Source organism: Ursus arctos, unplaced genomic scaffold (assembly GCF_023065955.2).
Source record: "Ursus arctos isolate Adak ecotype North America unplaced genomic scaffold, UrsArc2.0 scaffold_7, whole genome shotgun sequence".
Lineage (NCBI taxonomy): Eukaryota > Metazoa > Chordata > Mammalia > Carnivora > Ursidae > Ursus > Ursus arctos.
In genome coordinates, this window is record NW_026623089.1 from 32,749,334 (window position 1) to 32,774,436 (window position 25,103).

General features: G+C 43.9%; 1 protein-coding gene across 6 annotated transcripts in view; it reads left to right on the forward strand.

Annotated features, from left to right (window-relative positions):
- MYOF (myoferlin) overlaps positions 1 to 25,103 on the forward strand; it is a 158,832-nt gene that overhangs the window by 96,503 nt on the left and 37,226 nt on the right. For all 6 annotated transcript variants that reach the window (XM_057308896.1, XM_026481667.4, XM_057308897.1 and 3 more), the window contains 12 exons: positions 1,045 to 1,169; positions 3,337 to 3,443; positions 5,765 to 5,957; positions 7,130 to 7,285; positions 10,450 to 10,581; positions 12,728 to 12,891; positions 15,129 to 15,243; positions 16,901 to 17,006; positions 18,165 to 18,310; positions 19,924 to 20,097; positions 20,974 to 21,079; positions 22,239 to 22,316. In XM_057308896.1, the coding sequence (XP_057164879.1) occupies positions 1,045 to 1,169; positions 3,337 to 3,443; positions 5,765 to 5,957; positions 7,130 to 7,285; positions 10,450 to 10,581; positions 12,728 to 12,891; positions 15,129 to 15,243; positions 16,901 to 17,006; positions 18,165 to 18,310; positions 19,924 to 20,097; positions 20,974 to 21,079; positions 22,239 to 22,316 (1,602 nt within the window). The remainder of the gene's footprint in view (positions 1 to 1,044; positions 1,170 to 3,336; positions 3,444 to 5,764; positions 5,958 to 7,129; positions 7,286 to 10,449; positions 10,582 to 12,727; positions 12,892 to 15,128; positions 15,244 to 16,900; positions 17,007 to 18,164; positions 18,311 to 19,923; positions 20,098 to 20,973; positions 21,080 to 22,238; positions 22,317 to 25,103) is intronic.

The window sequence follows — 25,103 nt, forward strand, 5'->3', positions numbered from 1 at the left end:
AAAGAGAGGTGTCTGGAGTTCAAGTACCTTCAAGACTGGTCAAACCCAAGAAGTCACAGGCTCTTTGCCAGGGTCTGAACCTTAGCTCCCCCTCCCATGTCCAACTTTCACACTGGCTCTGCCTTGTAAAATCATAAGATGGCAACTTGCTGAACTCTGAGCTTCCCCAGATCAGCTCCTGCTCTGCCCAACGCCACCCAAACAAGCCCCAAACTACTTTTAGATTGAGTAGTTGATGTGGGCAGGACTCTGGCTCAAGCCCTGGAAAATCTATCTTCTGGTCTTTATTCTATGACTCACCAGCACTATGACCTTAGCCACATCACTTAATTGTAACCTTCAGTTTCAGCCTCTTCTCCAAAGTTGCTGTGAGGATTGAATAGCTGTATTTGAACAAAGGTGGATGGGAAACTAGTGTATAAAATAAGTCATAATAGAAAGCTGAGTATGAGAATGCTCTAGTGAAGGTATCAACAAATGGTTTGAGAGTATACAGAAAGAAGAGAGAAATTCCAACTGAATGTTCCAACAGTATTGCCATAGTTTTTACCTAAATTCTGTACACGCAGTGTTAAAATATAAAATGTGCTAGAAAATGTTGGCTGATGATTCTTAACCATCGTAAGGCTCTAAGTAATACCAAACCCCATGTATCCAGCTAAGGCTTTAGAAAACAGAAAATTCTTTTTTTTTTTTTGCCCCAATTCCAACAAAAATATTTATTTAGAATAGCAGGTGCAGACACATACAATCTAACCTCTTATGCTGTGTATTTTCTGCGGCCATGTTACGTAATCATCAGTGATGTTCAGACACATGATCCTGAATATTACAAGATCCTGAAATTGTTGTATTCAAGTTATTAGGGTATTTTAGAGAGATTTTCTAAACAACTATCCCTCAGTTCCTTCAGATAAAACTTAAAAACCAGATTATCCCAAACCATTCCTTGTACAGATCAGTCAGTATTCCAGTTTGCACATCTCTTAATAATCATGCTGTTTAAAGGTCCAGTGTTCACTGACTCTCAATGTTCTACACCAGGGAACTACTATTATTACTTGCCTTGGGCCCACACAAAGCCAGTTGTTACCCTGACTTCATACTGGGAGGACATTAGTCATCGTCTGGATGCGGTGAACATTCTCCTAGCCATGGCAGAACGGCTGGTAAGTTTATCTTTTCTACATTTCCTTTCCACCAAACAGTAAATTATGTGTTAGTTTTAGGCTAAACCCCTCTAACACAAGACCTCAGATATAGTGATAAGCAAGATAAAAGCTCTTTAGTAACACAGTTGAGGTAGGTGTTCCAAGGCTGGTATGGAGGGTCTTTGGTACTGGGGACCCAGACTCCTTCCCCCTTGTTGCTCTGCCACCACTAAGGAGTTGTCATTGTGCGCATGGTTGAGGCGGCTCACTGCTATACCTGCCCTCCAGCCTGAGGGAAGGGGAGTGGGGAAGTAGATGACACAGGCCTTTCCCTTGAAGGGAAAGACCTAGAAGTCACACACTTGACTTCTACTCATTCGCCATTGGCCGGAACAGTCACACAGCCACGTCTTACTATAAGGGAATTGGGAAATGCAGTCTTATGCTTGGGTTGGCAGATGGCCGGATGAAAGCCCTCTTACTGAGGAAGGGGGTGGTGGATATCGAAGTAGGAGGACAACCCACAGTTTCTGCCACAATGAGGTGTGGCGTGGAGAATGGCTCACTCCAATAGAAACATGCAGTCCTTAGAACCTTACTGCTAAAGGAGTAAAAATCTCCACTGTGGGAAGAGGTGGGCTCAGAGGAACCAGAGCCTGACATTTGATACTCTTTTTGTAAACTAGAGGACCTTGTTTGGAGGTTTGGGGGTACCCTCTGGTAGAAACTGCATAGATGTGGTATCTGTAATTTTCCATCTAGTTGACGTTGAGGAGGAGAAGGGACGTATGGTTGGGAGATTTCTAAGTAAGTCGAAGATATTAAATTACGTCTATCAGGTGCTGATAAAAGCCATCTGTTATTAGAGTTTTGATTTCCAAATTAAATTAGTATTAATTTTTTCTAAGATCTAACCTCTGTCAGGGCAGGACCAATATATGTGGGGGTCCTGAAATATACCTGATCGAAGAGTCCATAGCAAAATCTAAAAATACTGTTTTATTTATAAAGACAATATTGAAGAAGAATTGTAGGTTTAAGTTAACATAAGCGTAATTGTTCACGTAATAAAGCTGCAACTGATATGCAGTCTAGTTGTGGTATTAACTTCCAGTCCTCCGTCTTGAGGGGATTAGTAAGAAATTGGTCACCTCTCTATTCTGGGTGTTCTTCAGCCTCATTCATCAACATTGACCAGGCTGTCCCTATTCCATGCTAAGCTGGATGGGATGGCGGCTTCCCGTGATCAGGACTTTTGGTAATCACGGAGGACCCTCTCTCCATCCGTCTGTCAGCAGATGCTCGAAGTGACACAACAGTATGTTCCGGGCTCATCTTGCACTCACCTGCCCCAGCCCACATCGCCATTTTCCCGAGAATTCTATTTCCTTTTAGAATAGCGTGTATAAACCGACATCTGGGCATCAGAATGCTGACTGCTGTGTAGATGTCATTGCCTCGAGGCCTTCTCAGTGGACAGGCTTAAACACAAGCGCGCACCCACACACCATTCACAAGTCAGTGTATTTCTAGATCTCTCAATATGTGAAAAGCAATGAATTTATAAGGATAATTCCAATTCCGTTCTAATATCAGAGGTTTATTCTAGCTTTCCCAGTTTCTACAGTTATAACTCCTTTCTCCAACAGTGAGAAACCTCATTTGGTCATTTGTTAAACCCTAAAATCCATAGAGAAACCACTGTGAAAAACAAACAAATTTAGAGTTTGATACGTTCATGGTTCTTTTCTTTAAACTGAGAGAGTATCATTCAAATATTATGTTCAAAAGTTATTTGGGTTAGTTTGGTGTACTTATGTTATTCATCTGTAATATAGGTCATTTGTTTCTGTTTTGTATTCCATGTTGGGGTTCCCTCACCCATCTTTGTTGGTTTTATTTTATTTCCTTTCTGAATACATAAAATACCTACGTGGTTTCGAAGGTCGAAGGTAGAGGAAACATTGTCCTATAACTTGTACATGTCAGCATTGATTGCATTTTGAAGGCAAGTAAATAGTGTTAAGCTATGGTGAGCATTTTTTAAATGTAAAAAAATTAAATGCTCTGGTTTTTCGGTTAAGCCTTTTGTGCATTTTTTTCTTAAAGATAAACATTAAACCTTTACTGAGTTTAAGGGCATGATGCACAATGACCAATTATTTTCTCTTTCCAAACTCTCCAGCAATTGAACCTAGAGGCTCTGAAATCAGGGATGCAAGGTAAAGTTCCTGCAAGCCAGCTGGCCGAAATATGGTTGAAGTTGATCGATGAAGTCATAGAAGATACAAGGTACGGTGATCTTGTTCCTATCTCAGAATTCCCGGTCTTGCTCTTCTCCCTAAAACTGTAAGACTAAAAGAGTCACCAGAATTGTTTCCAGTGTTTGCCTGAAAAATGAATTTGAGTTAGTCAAGATTCTCAAAAGGCCCTAGTCACTGGGAGGAGTCTCTGAATCACCACCAGGAAAAGCACCACTTTCGGATTCCATGCCAATTCTAAAGCAGCCTCGAGAGGCTGAGGCCCCTGCAGGAAACATATCCCAGCAGGCCCAGGCCTGACCCCTCCCGCCAATCCTTGGGTGCCTACTGCCAGAAGAAAGAGGACTCCTGTCTCCCACAGAATATGGGGCTTAGGGGTGGAGCATTGACTTTGCCATTCAGAATAACATTCCTAATTCACAAACACAATTTTAGAAACAGGCTTTTTACTTGTCTTTTTTACTGAATGCCTATTGAACTCTGGCTAAGTTTCCCTTCACAAAGCCAGTAGATTTGACTTGAGCCAAAGAACCTTTTATAACTGACTTGGGGAAACAGCTCAGATCTGGGCATTTGGAAATCAAAGGGGGAAGTGATTCATTCCAAACTCATTTTAAATATTGACTAATAGTGCAGTGGACAGGGAAGTTACAAAAGAAAAGCATATTGAAAACTTCTCATAAGCAGCGAAAACCAGGGATGGTCCCTACCCCGCCTGCCCCCCCCCCCCCCCCGCCCCTCCGCCCAGGGCTAATGTCCTCGGTCTCCCTGTCGTCTTGTGCCTTCTAGTGGTTTCGCTGGGTCATTGAAACGCAGCTGAGATCAGATCAAGGCTAGGCTCTAGTTTCAATTCAGAGGTTTTAAATCTGGGGCTTAAGAGGTCATCTCTCCCAGTCTCCTTATTTTACGGGTGAGGAAACAGAGGCCCAAGGAGGTGAAATGACACATCTGATGCCCAGAGTTGGGTTTATCCACACAACTTTCCCTGCTATATGCCTCACATAGACAAGTCTTTACTGAAGGTCTCATGTGTGACTTTGGAGCCAGCAGCTTCCGTATGCATTTTTGCCTCAAGGACTCATTCCAGGGACTTAACTTTCCAGTGCACTGCCTTAATTACTAATGCAACCAAATAGAAACACTTGGTAATACTTTCGTGTAGAAAATTCTGTGAATTTTAGGGTTTGCTGAGCAAAACACAGAACTATTTATATACACAGTTTTTGAACCAAGTAGATGTGAACTGTTTTTGAAGAATCAAATGGAATCTTTTTAACTTGATTTAACAGGAAATTTGTGTTTATAAGAAGTCACGCTAGGATTTCCTTCATTTAAGAAGCTAGGGGACATTCGAATCAATGGAATTTCTAGGTAGAAACAATGTGAGTAGAACTTCCTGGAATTGGTGACACGCTCACCCGGTGGCCCCACCAGCTGCCGTGGTGAGAGGAAGACTCTGCAGAAGAAGGTGAATTCTGGCCCCAGCTCAGCTCTTCTAGACTTCTCATTTTAATGGGCGCTTTGCCTCCACAAGTGGTTCTTAGCCTTTTGGGAACTAATGGGCCCCTTTGAATGTCTAATGAGACTATGAGAGTGAGGAAGACGAAGCTTGAAGATGATAGCCACTCTGCAGTCAGCATTGTTCTAAGTGCTCTCCGTGTGTGAATTTATTTATTTCTCCAGCAACCCTAAAAGACACATGCTGTTTTCCCACATTTGAAGATAGGAAGACAAGAGATTAACTTCTCAAGATCACAGAACTAGTAAATGGTGGAGCCAGGATCTGTACCCAGATGGTCGGCTCCAAAGCATGCGGCCTTTATCATACGCCACACTGCCTGCCAACACAGGCACAGACTTTTTAAATAAGTTCCAGGGGTTTGCAGACCTCCTGAGCCCCCGCCCGCCCCCTCCACGGACTGCCTAGGGGTGCATGGTCCTTAAGAACCCTGCTGCTGAATGCTCTGTCGTCTGCCTTCCCCTCCTTCGTCTTGCGGGTCTGTACGCTGGTTGTAAGACGCAAAAGAAAGGAAGGCCTGTTCCTCCCAAACGCTGCAGCTGTTTCCATCTTCTCTCCCGTGACTCCACGGGCCTGGAGTCAAACCCAAGAAATTGCTTTGGAATTTTCATCCCCCCACCCGACCACATTCCTCGTGAGAGTCAAGGAGAGTCTGCCAGGCAGGTGCCTTCTGCCGGTGCCGCATACACTCAACTTCAGCTGAAACATGCTCATGCTGATGGAGGTGGGGAACTGGTGCGGCTTGCAAGATGGAAGTCAGGCATCGGTGAATCGGACAGCTCTGAAGCCCAAAAAGCTATTCTGCAGGCTATCTGTTGCTTCTCTTTCTTTAGGTACACGTTGCCTCTCATGGAAGGAAAAGCTAACGTCACAGTTCTTGACACTCAGATCCAAAAGTTGCGGTCCCGATCTCTCTCCCAGATCCACGAGGCAGCTGTGAGGATGAGGTCTGAGGCCACAGAGGTGAAGTCTACACTGGCGGAGATTGAGGACTGGCTTGAGAAATTCCTGCAACTGACTGAAGAGGTAGGACTTTCAAAGTACTCAAAGGTCACTTGACATGGAAGAGGGGTTCTGTGGAATGGCTCCACGGCTAGAGAAGGTGGTTGGAGAATCCAGCACGTTATCTTGGATATGGAGCAGAGCTGACAGGTGGTGAAACCAAGGAGTGACTGGGCTGGATGCTAATGTGTAATGGCCTGAGCATTACTGAAGTGAGGACAGGAGAAGAATTTTGAGTTGATGGACCTGGAAAGGTCTTCAAAGTAGAGAAATCATTATCATTGTCATGATACAGTCAGAGAATGCCTCAGGTAGAGGGATAAAGTGGCAAATCTGTGTGGCTTAGAGGGTGAAGTGCCACCTTTGCCTGGGATTGGGAGGACCTGCTTGTGAATCCTGGGCCTGCCATGTGTAAACTTGGGCAGCCTCTCTAAGCTCCAGTTTCCCCAGATGCGAAATGGAGATCATTGTAGTACTCACTTCACAGCCCTGCATGTGAAGATTCAAGAAGAAGATGAATATAGAGGGCTTAGCACAGTGCGGGGCACGCTGTGGTGCTGGATGCATGTTGGCGGCTATTAACCTCTGGGAACCGGAAAACCGAGAGAGTGGGGGACCCCTCCCGTTCAGGTGGAAGGGGATCGCAGTTTATCTGTGGATAGAAGTACATTTGCAAAAACATGGGATTAGAAGTAATTTTTGTTTTCTGCTTTCTGTGCTTTGGGACTTCCAAAGTTTCCTGTGGTGAACTTATATCACCGTTACAGTCAGAAAAAGGTTTTTAAAAAACTAGATGAACATCTCAGGTGTGGCGAACCCTGGATTGTGAGCTGCAGATGCTTTGTCCGTGTCCTGTGCCATGTGTGAAACCCGTAACCCCGGACCGCTGTTGAGGGTTTTCTTCAAATGATGGGTGAGAGGAGAGGGGTATTTCCTATAATACCTCTCAGAGCTGTGTAGGTCAGTCTTTGGGCAGGTGGAGCACCCCCTCTGCTGCACCCTCTTCCTTCTGGCCTGCCGCAGTGGGCCTCCCAGCCTGCAGGCTCAGTGTGGTCCCCCAGAAGATAGGTGACTCAGAATTCAGGTGGATCCCTAACCACAGAGTTTCTTTGCTAAGGGGAGCCCCGAGGAGCCAGCCTGCAGCGTGTCTGGTCCCTCTGTATGCAGACTCACTCCAGCTTTGCTTCCTTTTGCAGCCACAGAACAGTATGCCCGACATTATCATCTGGATGATCCGGGGAGAGAAGAGACTGGCCTATGCTCGCATTCCTGCACATCAGGTTTTATACTCCACCAGCGGGGAGAGTGCGTCTGGGAAGTACTGCGGGAAAACCCAGACCATCCTGCTGAAGGTACAGCTTCATCCCTGTGTAACGCGAGCTACTTAATGCAAAGCCCGCAGTCCCGAGAAGGGGCTGCTTTCTTTGCTGATCGTTGTATGACTAGGGAGATCGTGATAGTTCCGACCCATTTCCTGGCACCTTCCCCTAGGGCGGTAATTCCTAGAGAGTGGTCTGGCGTCTGTTGGCATTCAGTCCAGGACACTTCTGTAGAGATCTCTGTAACACTAACATTAACGTGACATTGTGAATGCTGTGCTTTCTGGCATGAATTTTCCTGTTATTTCTAATGTCTCATGCTAAGCAGTGCTTCCTCCCCTTCCCTTCTAGTGAGTGTGCAGGAAGTAGGAACAAAAAGCGAAAGTAATATAGCTAGTCCATGCAATCTATGCCCTGACCAAATGGATCCTCGGAGTGAAAACTTCTGAGAATTTGCTGCTTTAGGGCAGTGGTTCTGAACATTTTTAGAGTCACAGGCTCCTCTAAGAACCTGATGAAAGCTACCGGCCCTCTCTTCTAGAAGAGTGCACATCTCACGTGCATCCAACATTTAACACGTGGTTCAGGAGCTACCTAGACCCCCTTAAGCCCATCCCAGGACCCCGCATTAGAAACTGCTCTGTGTGTGCTTATGGAGAACCAGGGGAGGGCCTGGGGCTGAAAACCAAGAAATCAAAATAGTCCCAGAGCTGCCTGGTTTGACATTCCTGTCCCTGGCCAACCCCAGCCCAGTTCTTCGGATTTGGGGGAAGAAATAAAAATCAAGAAGAGAAAAAGCAGTCAGGGTAGAGTGTTCTTTTAAAACAAGGAGATATCTACTAACTTTTAATAAATGTACTCATTGTTCTTTAATCGGGAGAGTTAAAATAGAACCAGAGTGATTAACTTCCTTCAAGTATCTCTTGGAGGAACAAATTTTACTTAGGATAGAACCACAATTATAATTGTGTCTGTCAGCAGTCGGTGGAAGCAAACTGACTAATAAATAAAATTTTGCAGTAGGTGGGACAGGAGGCAGCATGGTGTTTTCAGTATTAGGTTTTAGAACCCAGTGGATAAACAGCAAAATGCTTTCAAGACAATGTTGTATGTAGTTATTGATTTTGTTAACACTCATCCAGTTTAGGGAGACATTTAATTCACTGGGGTTTTTTGCTGGTCTTGGGACCCCTTTATACTCAAAAAAAATTATTGAAGACCCCAGAGAGCTTTTGTTTATGTGGGTCATAACTATCAATATTTACTGTAATAGAAATTAAAATGAGAAATTTTAAAAATATTTATGTTTTAAAATAACAATAATTAAACCCATTACATGTTAACATAAATTACGTATTTTTAATAAAATATAACTGTATTCTCTTTACAAAATTAGAAGAGTGTTTTCCATTTTTGCAAACCTCTTTAATGCCTGGCTTCACAGAAATATAACTGGATTCTCATATCTGCTTCTACATTTAATCTCATAAAATAAGTTGGTTGAAGTCTATGAAGAGAGGGGCGCCTGGGTGGCTCAGTTGGTTAAGCATCTGCTTTCAGCTTGGGTCATGATCCCGGGGTCCTGGGATGGAGCCCCCCACCCCAGCATTGCTCAGCGGGGAGTCTGCTTCTCCCTGTGCCTCCCTCTACCTCTGCCTGCTGCTCTCCCTGCCTCTGCTCTCTTTGTCTCTCTGTATAAAATCTTTTTTAAAATTTCTAAAAAGAAAAAAAAAGTATATGAAGGGAATCAGGCCTCACATAGATATGTAATTGGAAAAGGGAAAAGTATTTTAATATCCTTTTCAGATAATTGTGGATACACGTTTTTGGTATAACACCAGACTCAAGTAGTAGCTTCTAAAAGGTGATTTGCAGCATGGAATTTGGAACTGTATGCGTGAACTTTTCATTCTCGGCTGCATTGAAATCCACTGGTTTATTTTGTACTTTGAATGGTTCTATTATCCATGCATGATTTTGCAACATTTAGCATTGATCATTTAGAAAACATCAGTTCATTGAGTTATGCAGATCTTCCTAACGTTGACACACTTCATCTTACAACATTGAAAGAAAATCACATTAATTAATATCACTCATCAGAAAAGTCTTTATGTATCAGGATGCTATCAAACTTACCATGACAGATACAAGTTTTCCAGAATTCTTATTTTTACTTGAAAGCCTGAATTTTATCATTGGCAACAGAATACAGTCCATTATTGTCCTTGAAGTGACAGGCTTACTTTATGTTCAAGGAAACATCTGCCCCATACTCAAGCCTGAGTAACCATATTTGTCTGTCAGTTGCTGTTTCAAGTAAAAAAGATTTCCATTTTTAAAAAAAGGCTAATTCAGTTCACATTTCAAGCAATTGCACAAGAGCTTTTTCTTTCCATTTCGTTAACAAAATATTAAAAAATGTCACAGGGGCGCCCGGCTGGCTCAGTCTAGAGCACGTGACTCCTGATTGCGGAGTCATGAGTGGAGACTACTTTAAAAAAAAAAAGGGGGGGGGGGCGCCTGGGTGGCACAGCGGTTAAGCGTCTGCCTTCGGCTCGGGCGTGGTCCCGGCGTTGTGGGATCGAGCCCCACATCAGGCTCCTCCGCTATGAGCCTGCTTCTTCCTTTCCCACTCCTCCTGCTTGTGTTCCCTCTCTCGCTGGCTGTCTCTATCTCTGTCAAATAAATAAATAAAATCTTTAAAAAAAAAAAAAAAGTTTAAAAAAATGTACTCAAGGATCATGATTTGATAAGATTAGTAATTTTTACTGTTTTATTGAGGGAATTGATAAGTAAGACTAGTATTTGTTTCCTTCTCATGAGCACGGGCTCGGGCTGGCCTTCCTGGCCTGATCCCCGCTGCAGCGCCCCGAGTCTCAGCCACGTGCTTTTGCACCGTCCACACCGTGAAAAAGACCAGGAACGTCTTGGTTTTATTAGGAAAATAGTTTAACTCCATGAACCTCCTGGTAACGTCTCAAGGGCACAAGGGCTCTGTGGCTCACATTTTGAGAACCGCCGCTTTCGTTGTTGTTATAATCTCTGCTGTAGGGTCGTTTGGAAATAGTTTAGCTACGCAAACGTGAAATTAGACTGGGGAGAGCCGCGATCAGACGTTCAGTCCGCTCTGCGCTTGAACGTAACGTGCCAGCCTGTGCTGCCCCCGCATCACGTTGTTATTGTGCGTCTCACAGTATCCGCAGGAGAAAGCCCACGGACCGAAGGTGCCCGCGGAGCTGCGAGTGAACATCTGGCTGGGCTTGAGTGCTGTCGAGAAGAAGTTCAATAGCTTCGCGGAAGGAACGTTCACCGTCTTCGCCGAAATGGTACATTCAGTGACATCACTATCTAGTCCTCTTGGTGGGGGGGTTCCTCTTACTTGTCATCCTTGGAGAAAACATTCATCCCTCAGCACCCAGCCATCAGCCACAGCCGTCAGCACTGCCTAAAACCCCATCCGAGGAACCTTCACCTGGGGAGCTGGGGAAAGATTGGCAGGAGGTTTTGTTGTCCATGCTGGGACCCTCGGGTGTGATTCACACATAGACAACCCAGTAATGAGGGCGCTGGGGAGGTGCAGACCTGGAGAGCTGTGCTTGGAAGCGGGGGTCTTTGGACAGCAGAAGACGCATTCCTCACCTAGGGAAAGCCTCCCTAAGTGATTATAAAACTGCGTATCCTGTTGAAGATGCCGACCGCCAGGGCCACCCCGGTGATTCTGATTGTGTCACTGAGTGAGGGATTAGCACCAGCAATGATTCCTGTGTGGGTGGACGTGGGGCCTCAGTGGACCACTTTGAGAAACAATGAAATACGTGGGAGACACAAGAAGCGCTTACGGCGCAGGCTTGGAAGTGCCATTGGTGTGCTGGAGGCCACAGGGAGGGCCCTGGATGACAGGTATTGATGTGCGGTCAGCTGGCAATGTGGAGTGGGGGCCTCGGGGCACAGGTAGGAGACACTCGCTCCAGCATTCGTGGAGGGTTTCTGGGCATAGGCCTGCCCTCCAGCTCTGAGGCTAGAGCTAAGCTGGAAGAAGCTAGTACTGAACAAGGATCAGCCAGTCCAGGGCTCCCTTTCATCCTTTCCCATTTCTAGATCCTTCCCTGCATAGCTCAGACTCTAGTTCCAATTCATGTTAAAGAGACGATCCATGCATTTTAGTTGCATGACTCTAGTTTCTTTAGATTAGCACAACCTGTGGGCACCAGTAGGGGCACATTAATAACAATAATGGACATTTCACTGGTTCTTGCCTTCCTGTGCTAACAGTAGACCTCAGTTCTCTGCAGAATCCACCAGCACTCCCAGCCCCTACTACATTTCTGGAGGTCGCTGAGGTACTTCACCTGTGCTAACGGTCTTGCCAAACTTCTTGACTAGATTTTACTATAGCCATCCTGGCTTCCAGACAGAAGTGGTGGGAACACCCTGCTCCTCCACTCTGTGTCCTTGTCACTTAGAAACCAAAGGAGCCATGCACATGCTCCCAAGTCTCACAGCCCCTTGTGACAATAGCTCTTCTTTAGCTGCTTCCTTGAGCTTATCTTCTTTCAAGGCTCAGAACCCATATCTGAGACAGGTACTGGTGTGTCTGCTTAAACCCAATTTCCCCATCAAACCTCTACTCAGACTTCTTCCTTCTTCAATCTCAAACTCCCCTGTCACTTGCAAATCATCTTTTCAATGGGCTTATCAGCAGAAAAATGGAAGTTTCAGCTCGCACCCAAAGAGGGACACTCACCACTGGCAAATCTCAACCGTTTTGATGGTTGACAGAGTGAAGAGCAGACCATTGCAGATTTACAGCTTTGAACTTAGACAGACATGCCCTGTAAACAAGACTCTGTCTTTGCCACTAAACCTGCTTCTAGAAAGGTCTTGGTCTTCATCCCCACTACATTCCAGAGGGGATGAAGGCACAGAGCTTTTAGACCCCATAAAGTTTGGGGCCTTAAAGGACCTTCATATGTTAGACAGGTTCTTTGTAGACTGCCTGGGAAATGTACCATCAATTATAATGTTGATTCTGTGGGGAAACATGCCCCAAGTTCTAGGCAATAGACTGTTTATAAATAAACTCTTAGAAGCCCGCACATTCATAAATTGAGGACTTTATGGGTATTTAAAAATTAGGTCCAGAAAACCATTTGGAGACATTCAATATAATAATGGAGACATTCAATATAATAATGGAACCACTATTTATAAAGCACTTTCAACTGCACATTTGAACAATTCTATGAGAACTGGTGCTATTATCCCCAACGAACAAATAGGAACACTGAGTCTAGAAAGATGAGTGATTTACCCCCAGTTGCATAATGAGTAGCAGCCCAAGGTAGGTATGTACCTTCTAGGTATAAAGTTTTTTCACTTTCTACCATGGTTTAGCTTAAATGGGCTTAAAAATTTATGGGTGGGCTTTTTTCCCTTCTCTCTGATGGTGTTTCTCTAATTTGTTTTTAACAGTATGAAAATCAAGCTCTTATGTTTGGAAAATGGGGCACTTCCGGATTAGTGGGTCGTCATAAATTTTCTGATGTCACAGGAAAAATAAAACTCAAGAGGGAATTCTTTTTGCCTCCAAAAGGCTGGGAATGGGAAGGAGACTGGATAGTTGATCCTGAAAGAAGGTAAGTTTTTCCATTTTCTGAGAAAAAAGGATGACAATGAAGCCTTTTCCTAGAAATTGCTAAATGAATCTTCTCCATCATCATTCTTGGTAATATTTATGTAATACCCACTGAGCATAAGTCCATAGAAACTTAAAATATGTCATTGGTGCCCCATAATAAAATAAGGAAATATAAAAACAGCTGGTACTAACATTTAAGAACTTATTATGTGTGAATGTAGTACCAGTGTGCTAATCACTTTACTGAGTCTGGCCTATAGCCCTACAAGGTAGGTAGTGTCAAAAATCATGAAGGGTCTGAGATTTTTAGCTTACTTGCAAGTTAACAAGGTCACCTGCCATACTTCATGGATGCTGGCAGGAGACACAGGACTCCTGGATCAGAGACAAAGGACTTCCTTGCCAACAGCAATAGCAGTACCAATAGTAACATCTGCTGTAGTTCTCAGAGCCCCGATTCCCACAGGGCGACAAGAAGATGGTCAGATGACACTTAAACATGAAGTGGTTGTGTAACAGGAGAGGAACCTGAGCTTAGGGAACCTGAATCTTTTATAATAGGTAGGAAGCATGCTGGCCCTTTGCTCGCGAGAGAAAGAGAGACACTATCTCTGTCTTCCAAGGTTATTCCTCCTATAAATAGCCTTGACGCCGCAGAAACACAAGAACTCATAGAGAATTACCTCCCAACAAATAATAGCATGATCTCCACTTTACAGGTGAGGAAATGGAGACCTACGGAGATTAAGTAACTTGTCCAAAGATACATAGGTTGTAGGTGGTACCAGTCTAGCCTGGGCACCAAAACCAGCACTCAAGTATGATGCTGGAATGTCTGTAAGAAACAGTAGAAGGTATGCTTTAAATGGGTGACTTGTATGATATGTGAATTGTGTCTCCAAAGCTTGTTATTAAAAAGAAAGGAACAGTAGAGGGGAGGCAAGCATGTGTCCCCTGTGGTTTGGGTTTCTGAATGTTGCCAACAGCTCTCGGAATCAGAGCTCCGTCTTCTCTACCTCATGACAGCATACTTGAGTTTGGAGGAAACAAGCTTGTGAAGTTGGATTTCAAGGCCTCAAACTAGAGTTTTCCTCTCTGTCCACATTTGTTTCTTGTGATCACAGGCAGTAGGGAAGGAGGGAAATGAGTGTGCTGGGTCTGGTCTGGTCTGTTAAGACCCCATGATTGCACATGATTGCTTTTAACCCATGACAGCTTGCTTTGGATAGAGTTGGGATTGCTGGTGAGGAGAAGGGAAATGGCATTTGAATTGGACAGAAGGAAGGAAAGTTAGTGAGGACAGGGAAAGGTGGAGGCATTGTGTTTGGAAAAGCGGAAGGTCAAAGCATGTCAGGGCTCGATGGGGCTCCGGAGGCGGCAGCCAGGTCTTCTGCTCTCCTTCTCTGGGGCCCAGAAAGTGATGGATGAGCTTAATTTGTACAAATAGTTGGGGCCACTTCTATTCTGATTTCTTTCCGGTGCTTGATTCTAGGGGAAGATTCGGCAGGGAAAAGATGTCAGGACGGTAAAAGAAAAAGAAACCTCTCTTGAGTGGGTACCTGGCAGAAGACTTAAGTCAAAGTTGGAGCCTCTTTACTTTCCTTTACGGGTTGTCAAAATAGTTCCAAATCCAAGAGGAAAATTGGCATGGCCGAGAGTCAGTATGGGTTTCTTAAGTATCTAAATGGAGTCTGGAGTCTTAAATGACCTGGTTTGGCCAGTGACCTAGGAATTATCCAGAAAATTTAAACTCCTCCTTTCAGTTTGTGTTACGTAGACCATGCAAGCTGTGAGTAAAAATTTCCACACTTGGCCTCAGGAGACTGTCTCCACTCCATTTTTTAAAATACGGGGAATGAGGGTGGACAACATCCTATTCTTTTGAACTGTTAGCCAGGCGTTTCGCTGCAAAAAAGCTGAACGGCCCCGAAAAACAAGAATACGGAGCACGAGGCCCGTGAAGGAGCCGCCCACAGGGCTGTTTTCCCAGTCCCCACCCTGATGACCGAGAAGGGGCAGCCCTGCTAACGTGAGGAGTCCCTCCGTGAGTGAGGTCTCAGTGTTCTCGCAGGCCCCTTCTTTAAAAGAGCGCCAGAAGTCGTTAGCAGGAAGGGTTCCGTGGAGAACCCAAGCCCTAGCGTCAGGAGGGAACCGGTGTGGGTGTGTCCCGGGCACGGGGCGGAGCGGGCTTGTTGGCCGCCGTCGCTCCTTCGGTAACGCGAGCCTCGCCCGCAGCTTGCTGACTGAGGCGGACGCGGGTCACACGGAGTTCACGGACGAGGTGTACCAGAACGAGGGCCGCTACCCGGGGGGCGACTGGAAGCCGGCCGAGGACACCTACACCGACGCGGTGAGCGGGCTGCTCCCCACGGACAGCCTCAAACCCTCTTTGGGACGGGATCTGCGCATCCACCGGCCACAAGGCGCGGCCTCCCCTCCTCTTCTGCTCCATCTCGTGCTGACCTTAGGCAGAAGCTACGCAAGGACCTCTGATTATTTTCTCCAGAAGAGACATGGGTCTGTTTAACCAGATGTTGGTACATGGTGAAGTTTGAGTCGTGCAGCTTTCTTTATTGTAAATATTTAATTATTTAGCTAGCTTTTAAAATCACAACAAATGGGATGCGTATGTCTTTAAAATACTCAAACAGCATAGAAGGAAATGAAAAGTAATTCTTCTCCCAGATTTACATTCCACCCCCCAGTGATAACCGTTGAAAACCCGTTTCTGTACATATTCACCTATATAACTTCCTTTTCCCCCCGCACCTAAATAGAATCAACGACTTGTATTTTTCATGTAACGATATATCCTGGGCACTCTTCGGTATCAATACATGTAGATCTATGAGCTTTCTTTGAAAATGCCTGCACAGTGTCTTATTATGTGCACCATCTATAATTTATCTAAATACCCTCTCCTCGTGGACATTTTGATTTTTTTTCCAGTCTTTGGTTTTCTCAAGCAGTGCAGCCGTAAACATCCTTTTATACATTTTTATTCACTTCTGCAAGTTTATGTCCAGGAGAGATCCCTGGATGGGTTTGGTCAGATTTCAGTGCATACGCAATTTTGATAAATATTGCCAGACTGTTTTCAAATAGGTTGTATAAGTTTGTATTTCCAGCAACAGCGTATTAGGGGGCTGTTTTCCTGAACACTCACTACCCCCACCACACCAGCTTTGTCAGCACCCTGATAGCCTTTCCATTTTCCCTCTTAATTTAAAGTGAGGCTGTGGGGCCCCTGGGTGGCTCAGTCAGTTGTGTCCAACTCTTGATTTTAGCTCAGGTCATGATCTCAGGGTCATGAGACTGAGCCCGGCTTAGGTCATGATCTCAGGGCCATGAGATCGAGCCCCATGTTGGGCTCAGTTCCAGGCATGGCGCCTGCTTAAGATTCTGACTCTCCCTTTCCCTCTGCCCCTCCCCCCCCACCTGAAAATTAAATAAATAAATAAATAATTTTTTAAAATAAATTAAAAAAAATAAAGCCTGAGCATTTTTCCATGTTTATAGACGACCTTTATTCTGTTCTTATGAAACTTTTTTCATAACTGTCAATTTTAATGTAGTCAGTACTTAAGTCAATATTTAAACTAAATCTTGCTCAGTCTTAAATGATTAGCATCTAGAACCTCCAGTGACATTACCTTGTACTTGAAAACGTGTTTTTCGTGCTTTATTCCTTCTTTCCAATATAACTCCTCATAAAGAGAGTCACGCCATTTCATAATATTAAGTTGAACCATAAGAAATTGCTGATATTTGACCATTTTTGATCTACAACAACAATTTCCCATGGTTCGACCCAACATACCCCCCAATAGTGGAAACAGAAGTTTTTCTAAAAAACTAATCTTGTGTAGCAGCTGTGATAGAGATTCGCGATTCCTGAGTCAGCTGTGAGTACCATGGTTAAGTGTGAGGCATCCTCTCACCTTTGCATCTTATCTGACACTATGGCTTACTTTTCTTCATTTTTGTTTTGTTTTTACTTTCTAAAGAATGGTGATAAAGCAGCATCACCCAGCGAGCTGACATGCCCTCCAGGTTGGGAGTGGGAAGATGACGCATGGGTATATGATATAAACCGGGCAGTGGATGAGAAAGGTAACATTTTAGATCTATTACCTGGTGGGGTCTCTGCAGCAAGGCCCGCGCTAACCAGAGTGAAGTTTCCTTGAGGGGAGGAGTCCTACTTCTGTTGGGCTGTGACAATCAGGTCTTGGATATTACCTGTGACGATTCAGATGCAAAATCTGAAGGACAAGGAAGTGCTTGGACAGGTGGAGGGGGCGGCAAGAGTGAAAAATACAGGATCACAGTGGACCAGGTGTCTGCAAGTTGAGATGCTAGGGATCCAGGATGAGAATTTGGGAGGGAACTGGAATGTGGATGTTCTCTATTCTAATCACACCCCATAGGCTCCCTGGGAACAGCACACTCAGGACCCTGGGGCTCAGGAAGAAGGACTGTAAAATGCCTTAAAAGGCATCCTCTTCATCAATAGGGTTTTTTTCTGAAGTGTAATTAACACACAATAATGTAGATTATTGACATAGTTCCGTTAATGGTGTTTATCCTTTTCTATGAACAGTAATCTGGAGTTAAATGAACTATAACATTTGGACATATCAAAAGAGAAAATCTGATTTTGTTTTCCTTAGAAAGAACAAGCATGGATAAAAAAAGGGTTCAAATAGATCACAAATTCCTTGCGGATCTTGCACATACCAAGCCTCATAATAATAGTTAGCACTGATTGCGCACAAACTATGTGCTAAGCACAGTCCCAGTGATTTGCAGGCATTATCTTGATGAATTCTTTTTTTAAAACTATACCTTTATGCTGGGGAAATTGGGCCATAGAAAGGTTTACCTGCAAGAACTTTTTTAGTAAATAGCCAGCATGTGGTGATACTGGGATTCAAGCCCTGCTGTGTAACCACACAGGCCACACCCTTCAGCCCCGTCCCAGCTGCCTCTCGCGCTTTGCTTTATTCTTAGATGCACTTAACTACCACGAGTGACTTGAGGGATGAAAGGAGAGAATGCCCTGGCCGCAGAGGAAGTTGTTTGGAGAGGCATCCAGGGGAACAGAGCTGTATTCAGTTTGGCTGAATTGCAGCCAAGTGGAAAGAGCAGTGGCATTCACTGGTACCGGAGAAAATGTTGGGGGAGCAGAGAGAGTGGATGTTTCCAGGAAGTTTACCTGACAATCTGGCAAATGCATCTCTTTGGGATAACCATTTGCAAACTCTGTTCCAGGCTGGGAGTATGGAATTACCATTCCTCCTGATAATAAACCCAAGTCCTGGGTTGCAGCAGAGAAAATGTATCACACTCATAGACGGCGAAGGCTGGTCCGAAAACGGAAGAAGGATTTAACACAAAGCACTTCAAGCACTGCAAGGGTAGGAGCTGACGTGGGAGGGAGCTAGGCCGGGGCCCCAAAGAATTCCATCCCTTGGCTATTTCTACAGAAATCATTCACCAGTAAGGGGCCGAAGACCCTCCCTGCTCTCAAAAATGCACTCCCCACCCCAACCAGCAACAACACATTTCCTGGGAATGTGTTAGAAATGCCTCACACCAAACCTACTGATTTAAGAATGCCAGGGGTGGGGCTCAGCAGTCTGTTTCACCAGGTCTCCCAGGTGATCTGAAGTAGGCTAAATGATGAGAACCTCTACCGAGTAGTAATAGAAATCATTCTGGTAGCATAACGAAGGAGTGGCAATAGTTCAGTGAATGAGATACACAAGGACTCAAATCTTAGCCTCATTTCCTTTCTCATCTGCAAAACGGGCGCAATACCATGCTTTTAATTAGGGCATTAAATGAATGAATGAGCCGATGAATGAATATTTCTTATTCAACTACCCGTATCCTGATGGAGTGAGAAGCTCCTAGAGGCACTTGACTCTCTCCTTCCCTATGAGAGCACCAAGGGGATACTGAGCCACTAGTCAGAAGGCTGGAAACTTGGCCCAGTTCTAACCAAAAAGTATCACTGAGACTTTGGTCATGTTCCCTAACCTCCTCACTCCTGGCTACCGGAAATATTTCAAAGCCACTGTTAACACTACTAGAGGCTCAATTACAAGATTGTGCTTGACCTAGAATTATGTTTATTCAAAGTTGGAAAAAAAAAATCCTACAATGATGATAACCCACATAGAGCTCTTATTTCTGAGATCATAAATATTATTTGGTATTATTTTGCATTTATTAAATCTAGTCCTACTTTTAAGATATTTACATACACTCTCCACCAGTCAGTGTCAGCTACACGAAGGCCAGGACCCAGTGTTGTCTTGGTCTTCGCTGCTTCCTCAGCTCTTAATATAATCCCGTCACATAGGAGACACTCGTATTTGTTGAATTGCATAAAACATTGAAAACTGAGGGCATTTATATATAAACCATTTTTAGGTTAAAAAGTCCTATCCTCATAAGTTATTAGTTACTACAGAAGTAATAAACTCTGATCTATTACTTATTAGTTATACCAGCTACTATCTTAGATGAGATGTTTAAATCCTGGGGAGGGTGGTGTCATTTTTTCCCATATAAGGTAGAAATAAAAATGTTTTCCAAACTGTATCACAATAACAATGTCTTATGAGCTAACGAAGTAAGGAAAGCAATTTGAGAAAGAATCCATTTTCCTAAAAAAAAAACAAAAAACAAAAAACAAAAAAACCATGTTCCTTAACCCTCCCCAAGTCTGAATAAGGCGCCTCTCGTGACGGTATAGGCACCACCTTGGCACCATCTCATTCCGTGTCAGTTGCCTGGTTCTCTCTCCATAGTCCCACAGTCCCTCAGCTCTGCAAGGGCAGGCAGCCCGTCGACTTTGTTCTTTGTTGTATCGTGGGCTCGTAACACAGTGCTTGGAACAGAGTAGAGTTTCAATACCTATTTGTTGATGGACCAAATAATCTGCTTTATCAATTAAGGGATATTACTGTTGTTGTTACGATGATGATTATCATTAGCATTTAAAATTGTACTTCTTTTCTAGGCCATGGAAGAATATGAAGACCGGGATGGCTGGGAATATGCTTCTTTAATTGGCTGGAAATTTCACTGGAAACAGCGTAGTTCGGATACCTTTCGACGTAGGCGCTGGAGAAGAAAAATGGCTCCTTCGGAAACACATGGTGCAGCTGCCATCTTTAAACTTGAAGGTGCCCTCGTAAGTAACAAGTACTCAAAGCTCAATTAATATTGGTGTAGGGAGCATAGAGGAGTGTTGGAAACACCACTGACTCCACAGGGACCCCTCTAGTGCTGCAGGACTGCAGATAACTTGGGAGAAAGCTACACATCCTAGGTGCTCAATAACTCTTGTTGCATGAATACACCGTGAATATAGGAAAGGTTCTATGAAGTTGTACCGCAGACACACCTGCTTAATGGTGTTTCACCCAGCATTTTCCAAATACATCTGTTCTAAAACCCTTGCTGCTGTTAACATCCCAGGCGCAGGTTCTCTGGATTATAACTTGGAAACTACAACTGTTCAACAAACCAAGAAAGTTAAACATGCAGATGTGAGAGGGAGAAAAACAGAAGGATGGCTCACAGAATTAGAGAACAATTCATATGGAAGCACAATAAAGAAGGCAGGGAGGGGAAAAGCGCAAAGATGGAAGGAATGAATAAGAAAATGGCAGTGGTCCGTCCAAAACAACATGGTGGTCGGGAACCATTTCCAAACGCAGCCTATTTTTATATTTCTGCACACTGACCCTGCTATGTTCTTCTGTTGCTTATTGTCATCCTCCCCCCACCCTTTTAATCCCCTTATTTATCCTTTATGCTTTTCCTTGATTTTCAGTATCAGGATTTGGTAAGCCTGGACTTGAGGCAAAAGACTAGCTTCAACCTCTTGCTCTGTTGCTTTCCAGCTAAGTGACCTTGGGCAAGACACTTGCTGAGTTGGACTTTATTCATCTTTAAACATGGAGTGATTGGATGAGAAGAGTCTCTTTCAAAGCCACCATTCCATTTCTTTGTAATTCTTGCCTCTTTGTTTAGGCATAGGTAACGGACCTTTCTGCCTCTTTAGGGTGCAGACACGACTGAGGACGGAGACGAGAAGAGCACGGACAAGAAGTACAGCGCCACCGCCGTGTTTGGGGCAAACACTCCCATCGTTTCCTGTAACTTTGGCAGTAAGTTTTAAAGGATTTGTGCATTCCACCGCTATGACTTATCTCAAGAAAACTCTCTGAGTCACTGACTATGATTAAAATGTCTTTATGCAAATGCGACTTTTATTTCCATCACTTGATGAAGAGGATTTTTTCCAGATACAGTTTTTAAAATCATATTTGGGGTGGAGGGTTGTCAAATCATTGACTTTGACATAGTTTGTCCAATATGTACTCATTCTATCTATTAAGCTCCCCAAAAGATTGTTTTAATTAGAAAAAGAGGTTCAAAAAGTGAAGTAAGGGGGCGCCTGGGTGGCTCAGTCGTTAAGCGTCTGCCTTCGGCTCAGGGCGTGATCCTGGCATTCTGGGATCGAGCCCCACATCAGGCTCCTCTGCTGGGAGCCTGCTTCTTCCTCTCCCACTCCCCCTGCTTGTGTTCCCTCTCTCGCTGGCTGTCTCTGTCAAATGAATAAATAAAATCTTTAAAAAAAAAAAAAGTGAAGTAAGGTTGGTTCCCATGATAATCTTTAGGAATTTTGGAATGAGGCAGACTTTCTTTGTAATAATAATAGCTAATGCTTAGCTAGGGCTTAGCATGCCAGGCACTGTGCATATATTAACTCATTTAATCTTCAGAACTACCCTCGGAGGTGGTATTATTGTTGTCCTCATCTTAGAGCACTAGAGACAAGATTGCAAGTAGTCCGATTCTCAGAATAATGTGGGGGCAGGGCTGGGAGTGCATATACATTAATATAGGGATGAGGAGTGTAAAGATTTTGAACTATCAAAAGAACTTTTAACAGATAACGGCTTCCTCGATTTGGGGCTGAAATAGCATAGGAAGCCCTATCTCTGTATGTCTTGCGAACGAAGTCTCATCATCAGGGTCTGTGATGACAAGAGTGGCCTAAACGCAGGCTTTACAACAGGAGTGATGTTCTCCTGAGTGATACACTTGCAGCGAGCTTACTGTAGTATTTTTAAAGTTTTATTTTATAGGAAACAGAACTCCTTTGGGAGCACATGTCATCACCATTATGTGTGTGCTTTACTGTGGGGAAGTAGATTTGAATGACCCATTTATCTGAAACATGGATTATCTCCAAATATTCCAGAAAATTTGCAGTTTATGATGCTACGTTTCTTGTGAGTAACCCCCTCCTGTTCTTTTTAGGGGTCTACATTTACCATCTGCGCTGCTATATCTATCAAGCCAGAAACCTCATGGCTCTAGACAAGGATAGTTTTTCAGGTAAAGGGACGCAAGTCTCCATCTTATGTGTTATTACATAGCAGGCTAGCTTGGTTCTACTTTCATCAAGTGGATGCTTTTAGTAATTTCTCATAACAAAAAGGCTCTCCGTGTTGAGATGAGTTTGATTTGTGTGAAGTAAACTGCTCAGTCATTAAATAATCACTGAGGATGTTGAGTACTATTGCTGGGTGCTGGAGATACACAGAAGATACATGGCCTTTTAATACTAATAATCAGTAATTGATTAAGTAATAAAAAGCACCAAAAAGAAAAGCAGTTTCTGCTCTCTGCTTATACATACAGCTCTGTATATGTGTATGTGTATATGTGTATATATATGTGTGTATATGTGTACGTGTATGTGTGTGCATATATGTGTGCATATATGTGTGTATATGTGTATGTGTATATATATGTATGTGTGTATGTGTGTATATGTGTGTGTATGTGTGTGTATATATGTGTGTATATGTGTATATGTGTATATATGTGTGTATGTATACATGTGTGTATATGTGTATGTGTGTATATGTGTATATATGTGTATGTGTATATGTGTGTATGTGTATGTGTGTGTGTATATGTATGTATATATGTATATGTGTATATATACATGTACATACACACACCCTGGGCTCTTGGGCTGATGGGTAAATTAAGATCCTTTATTGTAGCTCTCTCAAGTTGACAAAAAGATTACAGTTAGCCCATTTGCCTACAACACCAGGCTTGAGGCAATGTGGAGTCCATTTGGACCTCTCTGTGGCCTGTTCCCCAAATTCCCTGCACCATAAAGCCAGGAGACCCAGCTCGTTTCATGGCCTTTGGACTGGTTCTAAGGGGAAGGCTGTGGGCAGGGCTGGGGAAAGGCCGGGGGCTGCTGCTGAGGGTCGGTGCTAATGCTGGGGGATCATGAATAGTTGAGGTGCCATCTGGGTGACTTGGGGAGATTTCCACTACAGGATGCAAAGGCCAGCAGCGCTTTGACGGGAACGACTCTTAAAGCAGGTGCCTGACACTGTGGCATGCTCACATCACTCGTGAGGTGTGCTCCGAGCACTCAGATAACCAACTTGTGAATGGTTTCCTTTTCTTACAGATTAGAGCAGATTCCAAGTTAGCCCTGTAATACGCATCTCCAAATGGGGTTCGAAGTCCTTTCTGAATATTCACCACCAGGGGGCACTCGGTCATTGAAAGTCACAGTTACAGTCTTCATCCCAATTCTGGACCAAAGTTGCATAAAACTCAAGCACGTTCCTTGCGTTTTGCGATTTAAGACAGATGATCGGAGCAAAAGCGAAGCGCCCCATTCGTGCTATGCTGCAGTGCTGAGCACGAAGCAGCCTCTCGGATGATGCACCGCTTTCAGCTTAGACACCAGGCTGCAGCTCGGATGGGTCGGCTCCCGGGCAATTGCAGTTTTGGTGAAGTTATTTAGCATGGAAGAGAAGCAGATTGCTTCTTTTTTACTTATCTTTTTTCAGCTTTATTGAGGTTTACCTGACAAAGTTGTATATTTAAAGTATACGACGTAACAATCTGGTGTACCTTACGAAAGCTTCCCACAACTACGCACCGGTCACCTCACCTAGTTACTTCTGTGTATGTGAGACAGACGCTCAAGGTCTCCTCGCTTAGCAAATTTCAGTTACACGATACACTGTTATCAACTGTAGTCCTCATGCGATACATCAGTTCATCTCAGAACTGAAATTCGTACCCCTCTACTCACCTCTCCCCATTTCCCCCAGCCCCTGGCAAGCACCATTCCACTCTTTGTTTCCAATAGTTTGATTTTTGAGGAGGTGGGGGGGACCACCACATAGAAGTCATACCATGTAGTGTTTGTCTTTCTCATTCTGGCTTATTTCACTTAGCATAGTGCCGTCCATGTTCATCCATGGTGTCACAAGTGACAGGATTTCCTTCTTTTTAAAGGCTGAATTATATACATACAGACATGTACATACCACATTTTCTTTCTTCAGTCATCTGCCACGGATGCTTAGGTTGCTTCCATGCCGTGGCTGTTGTGAATAATGCTGAGTGAACGTGGGAGCACAGGTAGCTCTCTGAGAGAATTATTTCATTTGCTTTGAATAAGCACCCAGAAGTGGGATTGCTGCATCATATGATGGTGCTGTTTCATTTCTTGGGGGAAACTTCCATACTGTTTTCCACAGTGGCTCCACCTGTCTACATTCCCACCAACAGCGCACAAGCCTTTCCTTTTCTCCGCATCCTCGCCAACACTGGTTATCGCCTGTCTTTTTGATACTAGACATCCTTACGGGTGTGAGGTGGTATCTCATTCTGGTTTTGGTTTGTGTTTCCCAGATGATTAGTGATGTTGAACAGCTTTTCACGCACCTTTTGGGCATTTGTACGTCTCCTTCAGAGAATCATCTCTGAGTCCTTTGCCCATTTTTTAATTGGTTATTTGGGCTTTTTGGTTTTTTGTAGGAGTTCCTTGCATATTTTGGATAGTAACTGCTTATCAGATGTGTGGTTTGCAAATATGTTCTCCCATTCCATGGCCTTCTGTTTTGTTGATTGTTTCCTTTGCTGTGTAGAAGCTTTTTAGTTTGATGTACTTCCACATGTTTATTTTTGCTTCTGTTGCCTGTGTTTTCGGTGTCAAATCCAAAAAAATCGTTGCCAAGACTAATGTCAAGAAGCTTACCCCTTATCTATTCTTCTAGGAGTCTTAACGGTCTTGGGTCTCATGTTCAAGTATGTAGTCTATTTTGAGTTGATTTCTGTGTGTGGTGTAAAACAGGG